The 13974-nt window shown below is 48.8% G+C and overlaps 2 protein-coding genes across 18 annotated transcripts in view; both read right to left on the reverse strand.

Annotated features, from left to right (window-relative positions):
* Positions 1–74: 74 nt before the first annotated feature.
* VAMP3 (vesicle associated membrane protein 3) lies at positions 75–4445 on the reverse strand. Of its 2 annotated transcripts, XM_056333173.1 has the most exons (5): positions 4343–4445; positions 3018–3099; positions 2173–2331; positions 1423–1474; positions 75–659 (listed from the first exon to the last, which is right to left on the reverse strand). In XM_056333173.1, coding segments are annotated over exons 1-5 (315 nt in total). In that variant the 5' UTR covers positions 4345–4445; the 3' UTR covers positions 75–639. The 2 variants fall into 2 exon arrangements, with proteins under 2 accessions (XP_056189148.1, XP_056189149.1); XM_056333174.1 differs by lacking the exon at positions 1423–1474.
* Positions 4446–7151: 2706 nt separating this feature from the next.
* CAMTA1 (calmodulin binding transcription activator 1) overlaps positions 7152–13974 on the reverse strand; it is a 325176-nt gene continuing 318353 nt past the window's right edge. For all 16 annotated transcript variants that reach the window (XM_056331855.1, XM_056331845.1, XM_056331846.1 and 13 more), the window contains one exon: positions 7152–10680. In XM_056331855.1, coding sequence (XP_056187830.1) covers positions 10617–10680 — 64 coding nt within the window. In that variant the 3' untranslated portion in view covers positions 7152–10616. The remainder of the gene's footprint in view (positions 10681–13974) is intronic.

The following is a 13974-nucleotide window of genomic DNA, read 5'->3' on the forward strand; positions in this document are numbered from 1 at the left end:
GCACGCGGCGGCCCCGCTCCCCCACACGGCGGCCACGTGCGCCGCGCGCCACACGGACTAGGCGGAGCCACTGGCAGGGTCGGAGCCACTTTATTGGAGGAAAACGGAGCGGCGGGGCGGAGCCAGGGGCCGTGAGGGGCATCTCCCCGCCCCCTCACGCGCCGCTGCACGCGGCCCCCGTGCGAGCCCCGGCCCCGCCGCCACGTGCGGCCCCGCCCCCGGGCGGCAGCAGCGCCCCCTGACGACGAGGCCGGGACAGCGCGGCTCTCCCGCTACCGGCCACCCCGCGGCTCGGTCCCCACTATGGCACCGGGAGGGGCGGGCGAGGAGGAGGAGGCGGCGGCCCAGAACCGTCCACGGAGCCTGTAACCGGTTACAGCAGCGACCGTGGAAATTCCCGGGCCGAATCCCCCTCGACAGCTCCGCGCCCCTCTATCAAGGCACTGTGCACGTGGCTGGCTGTGCTTGTTAGTAATTAGTGACAGGAGTGTCTTAAGGCAACCAGGTAAAGTTAGTTAGCATTTCGGTAATCAAAATAGGTTTGCTTTGAACAGCAGTGCGTGGGCTGGAAGGACAGCAGGCTCCAAGCGGAGAGGCATCAGGTGGCACCTTCAGCTGATCCCAGCTTCCTCCCGTAACTCACGAACTCACAGACCAGACTACAAAAGAAAAAGTAGGACAAAGGGTGTTCTCCTTCAGCCCATCAACCACAGCAACCCTGCATTTTAAGAACTTTAGGTATTGGGGATTTAAGAGTTTTTCCCATCTTGGTTTTCCTAGCTTTAGTCTCCCCTGGTGCCTGTGTGCCGACACTTCTCACCCAGGACAATGTTACCTGTTGCCAAACATTACCGCAGCGTCTGTTACTGTATTACAGCACAAGCTTCAGCTTCTTCCTCCCATGAAATACTTGGGGGTTATGTGAGAATTACACCAGCGAGTGAGTGGTACATTCCCTGCCTCGCTATTCCAACCCAACACTGCTATACCTTCACCCAGCAGCCAAGCCTCTACTTGTAGAATGCCTCCGGGCTACAGACCTGCTGCACTGAAAAGGGTTCATCCCGAAAGAAGCTGAGACAGATGGAAAGCAGCTTCCAAACAAGGGAGGTACATGGCATTCCTCCTTATACTTCTGCAATCTGCAGCTGTAAAAAGCTGAGGTTGCTCCTGGTTTCCAAGCCCTTGCTATTTGCACCTCACCTGTGTGCCACTGCACAGGCCTTGGAGATTGAGCTATTCCAGCTCCCACAGCCCGCCATTCATTGTGGGCAACAGCTGTTAAAGCAGTCACTGCTATTTCAAATTAATGTCTTATGTGCTATCATGTGGGTATCCTGGCTTTACTTCCACTGTACCAGTCAGTGAATCAACATCATCTATTCCATCTCTGTGAGAAATCCCCATCTGGATGAAACTTACCAATAATGATGATGATGACAATGAGAACAACAGCTATCAATATTGCCCACATCTGTGAAAAAAGCCATACAACACTTACTACAAACTGCAGAGCAGCATTAACCGGTCTTTAGGGTGCAGGAAAGCAGCCCCTGCAAGGTGCTTTTGCACTGTGCGCCAGATCTAACAAGGCAAGTAGAACTTCTTCAGCAAGCAAGCTTGCTTCACTACAGCTTGGAGATGGGGGGCCACGCACGCAGGCAAAGCAGACCAACAGCCTCTTTTTCACTGAGCCTCCGTGCAAAGCCTGTTTCAGGTGACTATACAAGCAGGAGTCAAGAACTACTAAACATCATTTCTACTCTTACCCTATACTGCCTCTTTCAGAGTCTTGCTGCTCACCGAAGAGGATTCCAACCTTCGCCAACAGCTACAAGTACAGAAGTCTCCGGAAGCTCCTTCTACTTCAATGCTTCCTGCACATTAACTCAACCTATGCTTTTTTGGCCTTCCTGTTCCCCAAAGCCTCAGGTTACTGAAGCATTTCCCTCTGGCCATGACCATCTTAGATAAGGTTCCCGCATCAAGTGGCACAGCTGGTAATCCAGCTCATGGTTACTTCACCTAACCACTATGCCATATTTTAAAAACACAGATGCTGGAACTGAAATAACATTGGCTAAAGTCTCTTTTCCTTCTGCATTTTGAGACACAAACTGTAATGGCATTAACTGCAACACTGCGTAGCATAAATACACAAGCCATGGTTACCTTACAGTTCTTCCACCAATACTTCCTTTTCAGCTTGGCTGCACTGGTCTCAAACTGGGATGCTCCTGCTTGCAGCGCATCAGCACGGTCATCCAGCTCTGACAGCTTCTGATCTCGCTCCAGCACCTTGTCCACATTCACTCTCATGATGTCAACCACCTACATCAATTTAATGTTTACAGTAAGTCACCAGCTGCATCACCCACTACTGAACTGCAGGCAACAGACAGCAACACACAGTACTCTTCATGCTCTCTTCTCACGAGGTAAGAGCTACTGCCTTTTAGTATATCCAGTCATAAGGTGAAACAAAACTCACCTGCAGCTGGAAGCCCAATATCTACTTTAAAACGTTAGTCATGCCAGGCATTCCCTTAAACCCGGGAAATAAATCCCGACTCACTTCAGCAGTCGAGATGTATAAACATGATAGTCAACCATGTGTCAAAAGAATACTGTCAGTAGCCAGCCTCGACTTTGGACTCCTCAAATCTGGACATGTCATATTTGGCAGTCAGCCTTCATTGCTACTGATGAGAGAAAGGCTTGTTCTCTGTAAGAGCAAAAGTTTTTATCTTTACTTATGCCAAATCCTCAAGCACTGACCGCAGCTAGTGTTTGGACACCGGTAACCTCTCTCTACTGCCCCACTCCAGCTGAATGGGTATTTTTTTTTTAAACCTTTGCAAGAGTTAAGATGACACAAGTATAATAAAGCAAGCTGAATGATATTAGGCTTCTCTGTCGTATAACGAAGGGGAACCTGCTTTGGCCAAAATATCCCTTCCAGTTATACTGGTGTCCTGAAGGACAACAATGACACTGCTATCAGACTAGACTTTTACCTCATCTACTTGGTGTTGAGTCTGCTGAAGACGACGGTTACCACCAGCAGCCACATTTGAGCTTCCAGGAATAGTGGCTGACCTGCAGCAAAGAAAATCACCATTATTCTGTTTAGCTTTTGATAGGTTGTGGGTTTGGCTTTAAGCGGATATGCTTAGAGTACACAAGTTATCTCATTTTCCTGAAAACAGGAAACTTGTATTCCTAGAACAAATATGGGGCAGTTTCCTATTAGAGAAGTGATGTCTTAACAGCTGGTAATAGGTGTAAGTCATGCAGCATCCCAAACATCTTGCTTGATGTGCTAAAAGACAGCAGCAGCTTGCTAATGCTGGTTTACAGTAAGGCATATGGCAATTCCCTGTGAAATTGTTCACAGAGCCCAGACATTCCAGAGTCTAGGCTCAGGGCTGTTCCTCTTCTCCAGTATGAACACAAATACTGCACTTCAAGTTAGAGCAGTTCACAAAAAATTAAATACAGAAAGTTAACGGTTATTCTAACTGTGTGCTCTTCCAGTGGTTGCCTCCATCCCCGTTCTTTTGAAACGGCCAACAGGGAGCAAGAGAAAGCACAAGGAAGAAAAGGCACCCAGCATACACAATTTACCTCCAATCAGTCTGAATTCATACTCTCAGGCAGTCGAGTTCTTTTTACCAGCTGCAACACCCTTCACCTTTGTAACAGACACAAGAGCCTCCGTACACACATCTCACACCCTTTTCAGCACTCCACTGATTTTTTTTTTATTGTGTATCTCTAGAACCACCTGTACTCAACTTGCCCTTCCGTGTTTTCATTTCCTCTGCACCAGAAGCACGTACCATTTCATGCATCCTGACACTCAGAGGAGCTGGATTTGAGCACGGGCTGTACTTACCCACTTGCACATTGACTTCTAACGTACATTTAGCAAGAACTAACGCGCCCAGAGGCACAAGGGGCGAACCAGGAAGGTGTGACGAGGCTCGAGAGCAGCAGCAAGACAACCAGCCCTTCCGCGCCGTTCTGCTGCCGGTGCCAGCCCGGGGAGCCTCGAAGCGAAGCCTCCTCCTGAGAGCCGGGCACCGAGCGCCGCACCCGCCCGGTCACCGGAACGCGGCCGCCAGCGCCCGGGCAGGCGCCGAGAGCGCCGGGACCGGGACCCGGCCCGAGCAGCGGCCCAGGGCGTGCGGCCCAGGAACGGGCGGGCTCGGCCTCCCGCAACCCCACCCGCGGGCGGCGCCGGCCCAGGCGGGGGGCACCCAGCCACCGCCGAGCGCGCAGCAGGCCCCCTGCCCCTGGTTCCCGTCCGCGGGGTCCCCCCGGCCCGGCCCGCACTCACATCCTGCCGGCGGGGCGGGAGCGCTGCCGGTCTCAGCCTCGGGCGCGGCCCAGCGACAACTGCGCGCCTCCCTGGCGGCGCCCAGGATATGACGCAATCGGGGGCGGACCCGGGGCGGGCACGCCCCCCGGGTGGGCGGGGCCAGCGGGCGCCGGGCGCGGCCCGGGGTGTCTCTCGCCCCTTTCTGGAACCCCGAGGGGAGCGGGCCGCGGGGCCGCGGGGGGAGCGGGGCCGGGCCAGGCCGCCGGGGGAGCTGCGGGCGGGCTGGGCTCGGCTGTGGCGGGAGCTGCGGGGCCGGGCCTGAGGAGAGGCGCCCCCCGCCCGCGGCTGTGCTGGGGGGGCCTGCGGCGGGGGCCCGCGGTGCTCGTGCTCCTGCACAGCGCCCGTCCCGCGGCCGGGGCGCGGGGGGCAGCACCGGGTGTCTAAACGTCCCTCCAGCTCGAACCGCTGCGAGGTTCTGACCAGTGGTTCTGTGTGCAGCCGCCGCAGCCCGGCCCCCCCCCCGGGCAGGACACGGCCCGGCCCCTGCCCGCTTTGGTGTGTTGATGCGCCCTGGTGTGGCTTCGGGGGTGCTGCCGGGGCGGGACACTCCGGTTCTCGGGGGCAGCACCCGCAGGGGCGGTGCAGTCACGCTGCCGCGCCAGCAAACGCCTGGCCCGAGCTGCTGGGCCCAGGTACGGGCGCCGAGGAGCTGGGCTTGGGCGGTAGAAGTGGGCACACTTGTTCTTTACGTTAAACCAGCGTGTGCCCTGCATCTGAGGGGGAACGCCTGCCCAGGCAGGCAGGTTGCCCTTATCCCTCCTGCGGGTTGTGGAGGGCTCTTGGCGCAGGCCAAGCCTGGGAGTGCAGCTGGGCTCTGCTCGCAGACCCGGGGCTCATGCCTGCACTGGCCTGGCTGGGACGGAGCTGTGTTCTCCATCGCGCCGTGCCGTCGTAACACCCGTGTTTTGGCTGTTGCATCAAGGCCTTGGCCGTTTCCCCAGCTGCCCCCGCAGCGCAGGCTGGGGGTGGGTGAGGCTGGAGGGGACACGGCTGGGCAGCTGTGCCAAAGGGGCCGAAGGGTTGTTCTGACCCAACAGCAATGAACGTGGGGGGAGGGGGGTGCCATTCTTTCCATGGTATCGGACAGCTGCTGGGAGGTAGCACGTGACTGCTTTTTCATCACTTGTTTTTATTTTTCTTCTTTTCCTTTTTTCCCTTCGCTTACAAAACTGTCTTTATCTCACCCCAGGCATTTTTTCTCCCTGTTGCTCTTCAAATTCTCGTCCCCCACAACACTGGGGAGAAGGGGGGGAGGTGGGGGAGCGAGCAAGCAGCTGGTAGGTGCTTACTTTCTGGTCAGGGTCAACCCCCCACAATGCTAAAGAAGAACCCAGGAATTAACAGGCACGTAAAACGGAAAACATGGGAAGTATCACTGAGCAAATGGGGGAGCTTAATGCCAGTTTATTCTTGAAGCAAAACATAATTAAACTCGTTCCTCTGTAGTCCAGAAGAAACTCCTAATGAAAGCTCATCTTCTGTTGTGGTCCTGGGTTTTGGAAGAACTTACTCATAGTAGTACTAACATAACCTTTCACCGGCCAGATGATGAGTGTATTACAGCTGTCTGTCCCTGCTAGGCTGGCCTGGCGCTCAGCTGCAGGAGTTGCGTTATTGAGGGCTGGTTCCTGTACTGTAGTATCTGTTCCATGCAGTAGTTATTAGTATTACTGTGCTATTAAGAGAGACCTCTTAGGCTCTTGCATCAGCAGGGCTCTTGAATTCCACCAAGATTCACCTCTGCTTTGTACACAATGTAGGATTTAGTGTTCTACTTCTAGGTCTGCGTGGTTTCTCACGGAAAGCCTGGATGCCCTGCCCTGGAAGTGACTGTCTACTGGAGAGGAACTGAAAATAATTTTATCCCAGAAAAGCTGGTCGTCCACAGATGAACACGTTTATGCTACTGTATAGACCTGCTTGAAGTTGTGTTAGAGAACCTGATCAGAACTGGGGCCACCTAACAGCTGGTGAAACATTTACAAATATTATATAAACTTAGATAATTTCACAGACTTTCTGCATTTGAAAAACTACAGCCTATTGCCTTGAAAACTTTAATTTCCACCAAACCAGGCCACTAGCTGCAGCTGGGCTGAACTGGGACCTTAAGGAGAAAGGGATTTTTCATGCTTTGTGTAGTTGTGGTCATCTTGACTCACTCTGTAATCCGAGGCTCAGATTTATGGGTGGACGGGTACCCAGCTTCCATGGGTTGGGAAATTTTCCTTTCTGCTGCAGGGGTGCGGAGAACACACAAAAAGGAAAACCTTCTGCTTGGGGAGAGGGCCTCGTGGGAAGGAGAGCGGGCGGCTGATGGGTGCGTTTTGTAGAGCAGCAGCTCGCGTGGGAGCTGCGGCAGGGCCCTGGGTCTGAGCCGGTGGCGCACAGCAGCGTCCTGGAGCTGCGGGCTGGCCTCGGAACTGGAGCGGGCCCGGGCTGGCAGCACTGGGCAGGGCAGCAGCACGCTCCGGCAGCGCTCCGGGAGGTGAGGAGCTCCCCTTGAACACGCTGCTTTACGGGCTGGATGAGGGCAATGTGCCGGGATACCGCAGCAGAAAGGGTGGCAGATCCAAGGGCTCGGCCCCTCCTCGTGGGGAAGCTGGGGGCTGCTCAGCTTCTGACCCCTGAGAGACTAGGTGCTACTTACAGGCAGGTGATGTAGTAGAAGAAACACATTTTCTTCACGGTTGCTTTACGGCAACTGAAGCACCCGTGTCACTTTTAAACTAGGATGGAAGAGACGTGTTTAAAAAAAGGCACACGCTTTGTATGGGGAAATTTTCTTTGTTTTTAATTTACAGCAGAAAGAATATAAAGCATTCAGAAAACATTTTCCATATTTTAAGGGCAATTCAAAACATTTTGCATGGTTCCAGCAGCTGAGTTCTTCAACAGATCCATTGATTCAGTGATGCTTTACATGCACGGTTACAAAAATAAAACTTACAAAAGAGAAGACATCTATACTAGTTTTACATGCAAGTCTTGGGGACCCCCCATTGGGCACCAGCTATTGTGTGGAACTGCCATAAGCGTGCAACCAGAGAGGGGGTTCATGTTATATTCTGTATTTCTTTCACACAGTATTACTGCTGTCGAATGTGTTTCACAAAGGAGCAATTCCATTATCAGAAGACAGAAGATCTGGCTCCTGGCACTTGGGAATTCGAATTTTCCCGGAAAGCTGCACTTACTTATCTTCCGTGAAAACGTTAAGTTCCACAACCAAGAAAAGGGTGAGCAGAATCACTTCACTGCGGGGGGAGCCTTTCTCACTCCCCAGCGATACACTGAAGGGTTATGGCCCGACACAACAAAGCACTTGGAAGCTGTACTTCGCTTCAAGCATGCAAGTAGTTCTGTTGCGCCTGTGGAATTGCTTGCATGGTTAACAGCAAGTACACGCTTAAACGTTTGGCTGAAGCAGGATCTAGATTAGTAGATACACCACCAGGCCCATGGATCTGGAAGAGTAATTTGAAATAGCTCTGTATATTACTGAATCTTTTTCGGTAAAGAGAGGGAGTTAAAACATTTCCACTGAGGTCACTACTCTTGTTAGGAAAAGGTCGATTCTATATTGTCACGTATCGGTCAATGGGAGCAACATTTTGATTTCAAAATGTCAGTTCTTCCAGTATTAATACAGAGCATTTCCAATTCATTCCAAAGGAGATTCTTCGGCGTCTCCTGTTCTGTTTTTGCGCGAGAGGAAAATTTAATGGTTAAGGTCCCAATTCCATACAGTAAATCAAGGCTATGAGGCTGCCCACAGGCACAGTGTGAGCGCCAGGCCATTCGTTTTTCTTTTTTCCTTTTTTTTTTTTTTTCCCAAATTGAATTAGGTCATAAAGCAGCAGTTCAGAAATGTACAAGAGAATTCTGATAATGAGCTATAGCACATCTACTGTAATTCAATGCTGGCAGTGAAAAGAAGGAATTAAAAACAGGTACAATTATAGAAAAGGCACCAAGAGCACTGACCCCAGTTTTTTTGCCACAATCTTTGTTTTTACTCTTCTTTTAAAGACACCAGTTTAAAAGCTTCTTACGTGTGAATATTTTTAGGCTTCACAACAAGCCTTGTGTTTAAACATTGTAGTTGGTGGCCGGGATCAAGCAAGAACAACTATTCCAAAACTAACAATCTTAAATTTACACCAGTCCGTTCGGCAATTTGAAAATGCCACGAGCAAAACAAACACACAGGAGCAGTTTCTGATCTCAGACACATGTACGTAACCCACAGTAGCAACACGGACTTCAGGAGTTTCTTCCATTACATTCCTGTGTAAGAAAGATCAGAACCTGGTTCCCGTCGTTGAGAACGTGTGACGGTTTTAAATTAGTAGTTCAATTTAAAAAAACCCTAATTTCTTTGGCTCCTCACTATGTGGAAATAGCAATATACCATGACACCCCTACAAGATCAGTTTGCATCTTTTTTTACGTTTTACTTTATTTTTTTAAATTTTTTGTGCAATTTTTATGACATTTTCTGACTTCCAGCAGGAGATATGAAAATGTGAAACATATTTTCTACTTTTGTACTATTTTTTTTTTTTTTTTTTTCAGTTTATGTTCATTCTAAGTGTTCTTTATCGGAGTGAGTGTATGGTGTTAAGCTAGATACGGTTTCTGTACTCTTATGATTATCTGCTTTGCAAAAGTAACTTAATTTTCTTAAGCAATATTAGCATTCACATTACTTGGCACCATTGGCAAAAAAAAAGAAAGACGGGGGAAAAAAAAAAAAAAAAGAAGGAAGGAATCAATAAATTAAATCCAACCAAACCAAACTCCTGGTAGCCAAAATCAAATGTAAACATATCCTTTTTTTTTCTTTTTTTTTTTCTTTTTTTTTTTTAAGTAATGTTGCTCTGCCTTTTTTTCCTAAGTCTAAATACAGTAGCTCTTTTTTGCCATTTAGTCATGCTTTAGCAAAAATGTTCTTCTAAAGAACATTTAAAATAAAGTTTCTTATAGTGAAATAAAGTTTTTGTTTCATTTTACAGACCATAGCCACTAATGCTTTGCTTTGTTCATTTCTTTTTCTTGAGTTCATGCACATATCTCTTTGTTTTAATATATACAATATGTACAAACAATACATCCACACTCTTCTCGTTCATTCAGACAAAACTATACAAATAATAATTTTATCTTGCCAAGTTATTGACCCTTTGTGAATAAAATATTTAGTAATTAATCAATATATTCCCTTTCAAATATTTTTTTCTCATTTTCCATTTCTACCTTCTATATATACAGAAACTGCCCAGATTTTGATGAAGTAGCCAAAATAAGAAATTTACTGGCCAGAATGCAGCACCACTCTGATCTTTAGGTGGTATAAAATGTCCAGGCAACATATGTATGTGACTCTGCAAAACGACAAGAGGTTTGACAAGTACTTAAGAGAAAAAGCTACATGTTGGACCGACTCTTTTAAGAAATTAATCAAAATAATAATAGCACATGAAAGTAAGGCTACAAAATAAAGTGCTGAATATGAGAGAAAGTACGTGACAATTGATATGTTTGCAGGTTCTAGTAAAAATACCAAAAAAACGTTTTAAAACGTGCGTAAGCTGCTCTCTCGGTTCCTCACGCGTTACCCGTTTATCTCACACACCAACCCCTTCTGTACGTTCCCACGGGATGTATTAAAAACCTGCAGATTTAAAAAGTTGCATTAAGTGTGCTGTAGAGATTGAAATCAAACACAAAGGACAGGAGTGCGAAGGAAATGAGGATGCATGGACCCAATAAAGATGTCCTGATCTAAGCCCCTCCACTGAGACTCTCAAAGCTTCAGTTTCTTGGAGATGACTGACAGGTGCAGGAACAGCATTCTTGTGTTGCTTGTGCATTCCCACCTTTTCTCAACAATATTTTTGGTATAGTATTTGTACAGTTCCACATGTTGTTTAATACAGCCCTATATGAAAAGGATAATTAATCGCTTCTTCCTTCTCGGAGAATGAAGCAACTCACAATTTCCTCCTGGTGTCTTTTGTTTTCCCCATGATCCAACAGAAGATTGAGTTCCAAGATGTCTTGCTGAACAAATTAAAAGTTGTCCATGAAAGTGCAAATGCAATGACCAAAACATTACTGTTAAAATCCTGCAGCTGGTATTTCCAGAACTGCAGTGGGTATTTTTGTTGTTGTTGCTGTTGCATGTCTCTGCTAAAAACAGAAAATGAAAACAGTCTGAAAAGCAATGTCACATTGCTACGGGATGCTGCTGCGGATCTTCAAGTTCCTTGGCCTTTTTCAATTCTTTCACTCTGAAAAAACAAAGAGGAGCTATATAACACTTCTATCGCAAATCTCTTTCAAGACAGAAAATCAAAATGATTCCTCACTCTAACCTCCCGTGCAAAAGAGCCAGCTCCCAGAGAAATGGCAGGAGGCTAATACGTTCCTGACGCTGTGAACAGTTGGAAGCGCAAGAAAGGGCCACTAGAAATCTGAGACAAACGTGTTCGGAAAGAGCTACTTATGTCCGGCTGCTGTTTTTTCCTGACACTGGTAACTGCAGCTGGCCTTCCTTCTGGGGCTGCCCTATGGAACTGCTTGGGGGTCTTGGACTGCCGTTCACTAACTGCTTCTGCAGCTGCCTGCTGTCCCAGCTGCTACAGCAAAGGGGCTTCTCAGCGCTGACCCCTTTTCTCCACGCATCGCTGAAGCGGCGACAATTTGCTGTCGTGCCCAGCACGGCAGGGAACACCAGTCAGCTGTACTTACAGGGGAAGCACAACGCGATACAGAACCTTGTGTAGGAAAGCGTGCAGATGTCAGCAGAAGAACCGGTATGGGTGTGAAGAAAGATAACCTTCACACTTATTCCAGCTGCTAGCGCCTGTATTTTTGAGCATGTTGTTGGCAGCAGATTCCTATTTTTTCCCAGCCAGCAGTGGAGGATACTGCGTGCCAAGGGACACGAACCTACGATGTGGAAGAATTGCTCTCCCTAGATGCAGCCCGATGCTTTGGTTCTCAGCTCTTTAAAACATGTGCAACACGTTACCTCCTCTAGCACTTGTCAGCATAAGAACTAAGTCATCACTGAAAGCTGAAATAATTAAAAATCAAATTAAACGATGAAGAGAGGGGAACAGTTTCAGTCCCATCGAGTAAAGCAAAATCCTGCATCAGTGCTGGAGCAGCAGCGATCCTCTGCTCAGGCCAACAACCTGGCTGCGCGTCAGGGAAGGCTGCCCGCCGGGGAGCCCAGCGTGGCTCTGCCTCCTGCTGCAGGCAGCCCCTCTCTGCAGTGCCCTCTCCCTTTGCCACCTGCCTCCACGTGTCTTCCCTCTGCTGCTGCGAGGGGAGGACCCCCCCAAAAAGGGGGAGAACACAGCCTGAATTCAGGTGATCTAGCAAAGCACATACATGCCCAACTGACACAGCAAAAACTTGAAAGGACAGATAACGAAGGAATGGCACGAAGAATTGTGTCAGAGCTCAAGTCTGTGTAACAGAATCCAACTCAGAGCAGATGAACTGAACAAAGCCTAAGTAAATACAAGCAGCAAAGGATGTCGGGAGAGCTCAGCAGCAGCAACGTCGGTTTGTAGCTTTTGTACGTAGACTTCCACTCACACATCTGCTTTTGGCTCTTGCATGAGCCTGCTACGTAAGGACATGATGAAGGCTGTAAACTGACCTCTATAAATACACCTCCATTCCACTGTTCTACTTACTCATTTTTCTGCACATACTAAGAATCGCAGTCAAAAGGGAGGTGGCTGCCCCTAACTGTTTTAGCAGACTCAAAGCTCTAGCACTCAGAGGTGTTCTTCTCTTTATTTGTGGAACTGGGGGAAACGGGAGTCAATGAGTAGTAAATCACACTAACTGATACACAGGTCAGGCCTTTGCTAATTACCTTAATTACACCAAACTGTTTGGGAATATCATGCACGGAAAAGACAGAGGGCTCTGCTAGCCCAAGTGCACGTGTCGTTTCCAGAGCCTGGGAGACCTACATCCGAGGGGCCACGGCACTCCTCCGCAATCCGAGGCTGGCGGAGGGCTGCCCCTGTACAGCTCCCCAGATGCCAAGCAGCGCTCTGACCCCCAGGCTGAGAAGGGGCAAGGCAGCCAGCAGCACCGCTAGCTCCGAATTCCCACCTGGGTAGCTGCGCTGAGCCTAAACGCCTGCTACAACGTCACAGAGACATTTCCTACAGGGAAATCCTGGCTCCCTGCAAGCTGGTGTCTAAAGGGCCCTGCTGCCATCGGGGTGCGGGGGCCGCAGCACCACATGGAAGGCAGTGGCAGGGCCAGGCTCGCCCGCAGCGGGTGACGACATCCTACAGTGCTACCTGCTGGGAACACCCAGACCAGCTTTTTACTAAAGGAAACGCAGGAGGACTGGTACGGTGAACTGAAAACGCTCACAAATGACAAACTGACCATCTTCAGCGTATTTGGGTTTCCTTCCTTTCTTGCAGCAGAAAAGCAGCTTCTCCCTTTTCATTATTACTAATACTTTTATTACTGCACCACTTCGAAGCAGAAGGTCAGCCTAGACCCCTGCTCTGCTAGAAAAATGTGGTGTGCCTTTGCGCACTAGGTAAATTTTAAGGCTTAGATTAACTACGTTCAAGATACCGTCAATTAATACATGATTTGCAGTGCAACTTCCAAGTGTTTTCTGTTGCACTTCAGTACTGTAATGTAAAATTAACCTGTTATTATCAATCTCTTACTGAGAACATGCACATTAGATACGCCAGTGGCTCTTTCACTGAGACATGCTACACCTTAGTTTAGCACTTCAACATGCAAGAGCTACACTAACAAAGCACTTTTGCTGGAAGAATGCAAGACATGCTTCGCTGCAAACTTCAACCTACGGCATGCAATTATCTGTACTGGTGCAGACCTCTTGAATCCATTTAACTGCAACACACATGCCAAAGGACGTTAATTACTACAGCACTCAATATTTGCATGAGTACAGATCCTATTCAGAAATACGCAACGCTTCCCTTGATCAAGTTTTTTTGCTTTATGTTGGTTTACAGCCTTTCAGGCTTCTAAAAATGTTGCAGGTGCAATGATAATTACTGCTTAAAAACACAAGCACATACAGTACAGAATTTCCCTACGGCAAAGTTACAGGCTTGGGAATTTGTCACAGGTACATTACAGAGAGATGCTGTTTAGTATGTAATGGCTTAAAACAAACCCTGCATTTACAAACTTAAGCTTCAAGGTGATGACCATCCAAATTTATTAAGCTACCACATATTTTTTTTTTATTAAACTAACCTCTGTGGTCCATGTACATAGTTGTGCATGTTACCTGCAAACCAGGAGTGCAGTAGGTACCACAAGGCCTGCCTGTGGGGAACACGCTGCCTGGCAGGTAAGGAGACCTGCGCTGACCTCCCCCCCATGCGCAGAAGAGGTGGCGTGGGAGGCCAGAGAAGTTGCTCTTCCCTCTCCTGGCAGCTGGCTCAAGGCAGCCTCGCTCGGCTGGGGGATCTGCAGCGCAGCACGGCCAGAGCGGGTCTGAAGCCCCTCTAACTGCTAATGAGTCACTGACGAATGCACAGCCAGACCAACAC

This window comes from Falco biarmicus, chromosome 3 (assembly GCF_023638135.1).
Source record: "Falco biarmicus isolate bFalBia1 chromosome 3, bFalBia1.pri, whole genome shotgun sequence".
NCBI lineage: Eukaryota > Metazoa > Chordata > Aves > Falconiformes > Falconidae > Falco > Falco biarmicus.

Bases quoted from the DNA above. Each gene is read 5' to 3' on its own strand.
- VAMP3 (XM_056333173.1), bottom strand. The intron at 1,475-2,172 runs GTAACCATGGCT...CTTTTTTCACAG, and splicing joins ATTGGTGGAAGAACTGTAAG to ATGTGGGCAATATTGATAGC. The intron at 660-1,422 runs GTAAGTTTCATC...TTTCTTTTGTAG, and splicing joins TGTCATCATCATCATTATTG to TCTGGTCTGTGAGTTCGTGA.